The sequence below is a fragment of the Teleopsis dalmanni genome, chromosome 2, assembly GCF_002237135.1.
Source record: "Teleopsis dalmanni isolate 2A chromosome 2, ASM223713v2, whole genome shotgun sequence".
NCBI lineage: Eukaryota > Metazoa > Arthropoda > Insecta > Diptera > Diopsidae > Teleopsis > Teleopsis dalmanni.
This window is the reverse complement of record NC_051847.1, coordinates 174,478,543-174,484,766: the sequence shown is the minus strand read 5'-3', so window position 1 is coordinate 174,484,766 and position 6,224 is coordinate 174,478,543. Positions and strand designations below refer to the sequence as shown.

At 28.8% G+C, this 6,224-nt stretch overlaps 1 protein-coding gene across 1 annotated transcript; it reads left to right on the top strand.

Moving 5' to 3' along the window:
- Positions 1-5,183: 5,183 nt before the first annotated feature.
- On the top strand, positions 5,184-5,943 carry LOC119683862 (mitochondrial import inner membrane translocase subunit Tim23-like). Its single transcript, XM_038097730.1, has one exon. The coding sequence runs from the start codon at positions 5,267-5,269 to the stop codon at positions 5,885-5,887; it is 621 nt and encodes a 206-aa protein (XP_037953658.1). The 5' UTR covers positions 5,184-5,266; the 3' UTR covers positions 5,888-5,943.
- The last annotated feature ends 281 nt before the right edge of the window (positions 5,944-6,224 follow it).

Below are 6,224 nucleotides of genomic sequence, written 5' to 3'. Positions count from 1 at the left end.
AACAAGTAAAGAAGTAAAAACTCCTTAATTATAAACAATAGAAAGATATCTGCTGACGTACAACTAAGACCAACAAATCGATCGATCATTAAGTTATTAAAAAGTGAAATAAATCATTGTTGGTTAGTTGGTTCACATAAGAGATGAGATTGTTCTGTCAAAGTACCACATTGCAGAAGTTTTGTTACCAGACAGTGCCGCAATCTATGTGGTGGATAAACGATATCTTTCTTAAAGTTTTTATTTTGAGGTGTCCTTTAGCATAAAGATGATTACTAATTCATAAATTTTCAAATTGGAATGTCGCATTCTCACCTAGTCTGTACATTTGCAATAAAATACAGGATTTTAAAAAGTGCTGCTATGAATTGTATTATGCAGTGCAGTATACTTTTAATACAATTAATATATATTTTGTGTAATTATGTTTACAAGAATAAGAATTTATATAAATTAAAATAAAAATTATTTTAGAGTTAACTAAGAATGGGCATGTATTGGAAGTGCCTGATAAGCAGTTTTTATTTATATTCATCTATATGTTCACTTTATTAGTAAATGATTTTAATATCATTTAAGTTAACTAAAATGTTTGGTAATATTTCAGTATATATTAGTTACTGGTGTTGAGGTTGACGCCAATAGTTCTATAAAATAATTATTTTATTTCATATTTTATTATCTTATTCAATAAATCGAATTTTGGAGCTCTGTTAGTTGTTTTCAGAATGAGTACATATATTAAATTCATAAAACGTAATTCACATATGTATTGCATTTGTAGTGCTTATATATATTTTGGAGATACATATATTTCAAATAGTGCTGCCACAAATTACATTATGCAACACAGGTTATTTTCTTTATATTCGAAAAATTTGCATAATAAAAAATTATTACGCGATGCTTTTATTTGTACAAATGACGAATATAAACCAATACAACATTAACACTATATTGTTTACTGATTTTGTACCTGGAATGAAAATATTTTATTAAGGTTCATTGAAAAATTTGCATATTTTTTAAGTTCTGATAAAATGATATCTAAACACATACAACCACGGAAAGACATCTTTAATTAAATATATTTATATAACACAATGGATAGTGGATCAAGACTTGAATATTGCCAAACAAATATATTCGTGGAACAAAGGATAACGTAAGATGTAAGGTTAATTTAACAGCCGTTAAAAAAAAATAATTAAAAATCATTTTCCTTATTTTATTGTTATTATCTTACAAGTCGCGGTGGCCACAGTAGCTTTCAATAACAATAATAAAACCAGTAAAACGGGTCAAAATCCATATAAATTTTGTAAAGTGGCCACTTTCAAATGACACCTGCCAAAATTTAATAACATTTGAACAATTACTCATTTAATTATAGTTGTTTTAGTGACGCTACTCTCTATATTTAGAGGATACAGAAGTTGCAGGATATATCTGACGTCATCAAAAATCTAAAGAAACTTGTTGACTTTATTTTGCATGAAAATTCGTCTATGAGAAAGCTCGATTATAAGTGGGTTCCGCTCTGTAACAAGTCGTTGGTAACCATGGCCATTCCGCACCCAAAAGAGGTATCGAAATGTTAGAATAATTGTATTATCTAGAGATATAGGTGATTAATAAAATCAAAATTTGCCAAAAAATTGTTGAAAATACATAATCAATTAATATATATTGCAAATAATTAATTAATTAAAAAAGTCTGTAGCGAATATTTGAATAAATCCTGATTAAGGAACTGCAATAATGAAAATCGATTTTGTTTTAACAAATAGCAACTCTAAATATTTAAGAGTGATAATCATTGATATTCACAGGAAAATCATTGACTATATATTATATCATATTATGCATTATAACCATAATTTGAAAGGGTTATATAGTTATGGCATTGTAGGTAAAATATAAGCCTGTTTCATTCCCAGTAGGTAGTGATTATTATTAATCATTATCGACTGCTCAGTGAAAATGTTTTCTGTATTTAATTTATATAATAGATGATAATATATTATACTAACATTTCTTAGTTCTGAGTAGCTGTTATTGATATATTTATGGGAAATCTTTTGTGCAGTATACATATGCAAACAAAAATTAATATTATATTATCAGTCAAAACTACGTAAGCACTGATTTAATTAAGCATTTACTCTGCTTTATTCCCAGCAATATAGATATAAATAAATGTAACTAAACATTACTGGCGGCTTCAATAGAAATGTTATCTGCAGTGCATTCATAAAATAAATAATCTATTACATTACCAGTAAAAGATATGCGAGGCAGATCTACTAGTTCACTTAAGACATTACTCTGTTTTTCACAGCAATCTAGACGGTTATGATAGTAACTAATTGCTAACCGCTTTCGTGGAAATGTTTTCGTTAGTGTACACATATAAAAGATAATCTATTACATTACCAATAAGAAATATGTAATCATAGGTTTACTTATGTCATTACTCTGTTTCATGCCTAGCAATGTGAATAGGTATGATTGAAACAAAGCTGTAGTAGAAATTTTTTTTATTAAATTGCCAGTCAGAAAGAACTATCCAATATGAAATTGATAGTTTACTTAAGACATTACTCTGTTTCATTTCTAGGTATGTGTACGGTAATAATTGTAACTAAGCATTATAGATTGATTTGCTAGAAATGTTTTCTGCAGTGTAAACGTATAAAAGATAATCTGTCACATTACCAGTAAGACATATGTTGTCACAGATTTACTTAAAATTTTATTTTCAATAGAAGTTGTTCACTTAACTAATGGTAATATTCTAGCAGTTCTGTAATTGCATTAGGAGTTTTAAAAAATTCATCTGTAATGAATACAGCCTTATTTAATTAAATTTAATATGTAATTTTTTTATTTTTACCGTTCAAAAATTGTATTATTAAAATGCAATTTCGAGTGTAATTGTAAAAACAATAAATGTGGTTTTATTTCTATACGTACGTACACCCATTGATGGGCGTCATTTCTGTTATTGTGGCATTTTCTCCTGAAAATCCATTTAAATTCAAACGCAGCAAACAATTTTAATTCTATATCAAAAACGTATAAAATTTCTTTTTCAAATTATACTATCTCATAGCATAGACAAATCATTTTTATTTCAGCTGTGTATTTTTCATTATTTTTTTTTATTTTGTAATAAAAAGTTTTTACCAGACCAGTTAAAAATCTATTGATTTAACATAACAAAGGAAAAAGGAAAAAGTTGTAGTCTAAAACCAAAAATATTTGTTGTTGGAGTATTAGTTTATTTTATCAGTCTCGATTTTATGGTCTGTCCTTAGTCTTGCCTGCCTATCTATGGACTTGTTAGCAGTACTATGTGTTGGTTTTACTGCAGTAATATTTATGTTTTTTTTGGATGAAAATGTTGGAACTTGGATTTTTCAGGCTTGCATTGTATTAACTAAAAAATTCAACTGAAATTTGAGTTTTCTTTATATGTTGTTTTGTGTGAGAATAGATTTCGGTTTCAATTAAAATTAATAATTACTAACTCTTTTTGGTTTTCAACTAAATTTCATTTCAGTTGTTAAATATCCTTACGATGGAAATTAAAATTTTAAAGTTCTACTGTAAGTTTTTAGCAACAATAGGCTAACCATGGAGCACAGTTGGGTTTAAAAATTTTTCAACTATAAAATAAATAAAATAAATTACTTAAAATAAATAAAAACAATTTGTGGATTACGTCTTTTCAGAAATATAAATAAAATATATATACATATTTTTCACAATGTATGAAGAGGTATGTTCTGCATTTTACAAATACAACATGAAGTTTTGCGTATTAGAGAGCTTTCTAAAATATAAGGTCTTGGGATAACAGAATCTTTGTCATTTCTCTTGTACTAAAGATCGCTTGTGAAATATTGGAGCGCTTAGATTAGTTATAAATATTTTTGAAACAAAAGTTATAGCGCAAGCATACCAATATTCGATTATATTGTTATTATGTGGATGTATATACTCCGACCTTAATATTTATTGTGCCCCTATTGTACTTAGAGTGTTTCTTTTAGTCCGATTATCTCAATAAACTGAACTATAATTTTACTTCAACGATTTTCTTCAATTTGTAGCATTTCCATTCCAAATACTCGTATTCTTGTGTACATTAATGTAGGACAATTTAGAAGTATCAACTGTTAGCCAATTTCAAAGAATCTACAACTATCATTAGCATGCATCCCTAATATCGCTAGGTGGTGATTTAGTTTGCAGTATCCTTTTAGGATTGTTGTGATAATGCTTAAACTATATTAAGCTTAAGCTATACTGCCGAGTCTTCATCAATTTCACAGAATCTACAAGTAGCATTAACATGTATTTCTAATATCACTTAGTGGTGCTTTAGTCTGCTATGACCTGTTAGGTTTCTTGTGCTAATTCTTAAGCTATTCTTAGACAGGTTTACACAGTTGTTGAATCTGCTATGGCTCTGACCTATGCCACAGAACGTAGGTCATAATTAGTTTATCTTCTGCTTCATTTCCCGATATTCCAACGTGTCCCGGTACTGACAGAATAGATAACTGATTGTATTGGCCTAGTGTGTTTAGCCTATTAAAATATCATTGCTAGTGTAGAGTTACCTGGTGATAGTTGAGTGCCTTGATGGCAGTCTGAGTATTGGCCAGTATTACGATTTTTCGATTGTGGTAGTTTCTTTCGATATAAAACAGAGCACATATAGCTATTGCATAAATTTCAGCCTGAAATAAAGCTATGTTCTTTATCAGTGCTTCCCAGTGTCTTTTGGCCGGCCCTATGACCGTCCGGCACCCTCATCCGTAAAATAGTTGTCAGTATACCACTATATCGTATACATAGGACTATATAAAACACCTAAATATTCTTTGAAAATTATTGCAAGAAAATAAAGACAAGAATCGATATATTACAATAATTTAATCTAATTCTTATAGCTTATGGCTCCTATTTAAATTGGTACTTTTTTTAATATAACGGCATTTTCATAGTTGACGGAATATATATTGGATTTGTTTAATTTGTTTAATGATTTCTTTGAGAACACAATATATACTAGCAATCTAAATCGATATTTGGTCAAAGTAGGCAGTTACCTTTCAGAAACTATTACCATCAAAATTAAAAACAAATATTTTAGAAAATATTTCGTTGTGTTTCAAAATATCGTTTCTTAGAAAACATATTTATAAGCATATTTAGAAAATATATTTATAATTCATACTTTAACCCAAGCGAAATGGCGAAAGAGTTCGTGGACAAAATTTTAGGACAACATTCTATTTTTACTTCGGATAATGACACTAATATTGACACACCCACCCTGGATCAAATCCCAATGACAGTAGTATCACCATTCCCAAAGCCTGGTTCTGATGTTGGTCTTGTTAGAGATGCAGGTGCTGAATTTATAGTATTCAAGAGTGTCCAGCAAGAACAGAAGTTAAAGAAGAATATAATCAACGTAGGAACGTTATTTCTTGCTGGAGGGACGATGGGATCTGTTGTTGGATTGTTCAAGGGCTTCCAAGAAATTCGCGGCCGCAATTACACTGGAAAAATTAAGAGAACAATTTTATTGAATTATATTCTTAAGGAAGGCGCCGGTATATCCAATACACTTGCGGTTTTTGGAATTATATATACCGGTGCCTCCTTGTTGGTTGACAAATTACGCCCAGAAAAAGATGATGACTTCAATATGGTACTTGCCGCAACGTCGACTGGTTTATTTTATAAATCCACGGCTGGTCTCAAAAAATGTTTAATAGGTGGTTTGATTGGAATGTGTGGTTCTGGTTTGTACAGCATGTATAAGTATTTTAAAAAGTCTGAATTCAATTACTTTGCGGAAACATAACCACCATAATTTAGAAGATTCCGAATTATTTGCTAAAGTTATCTTACTGTATTGTATGTAAAATATATAAAGAACTTTTCAAAATCATAAATTATATAAAAATATATTTTTTTGTTTTTTGAAACAGAAGAAAAGTATTCTTTTAATAATGCTGCATAATTAATGATGAGACTGCACCTAACCTAACTTATCAAGAGGGGGAATTTGGAAAGATAATTGTGGTTTGAAAGTTTAATTATCTAATATTTTGGTTCTGTATTTATATGTATATATTGTATGTATTATTAAATAAATATTTTCTTCATATTTATTTTTTCACTTAATGGATAAATAACAT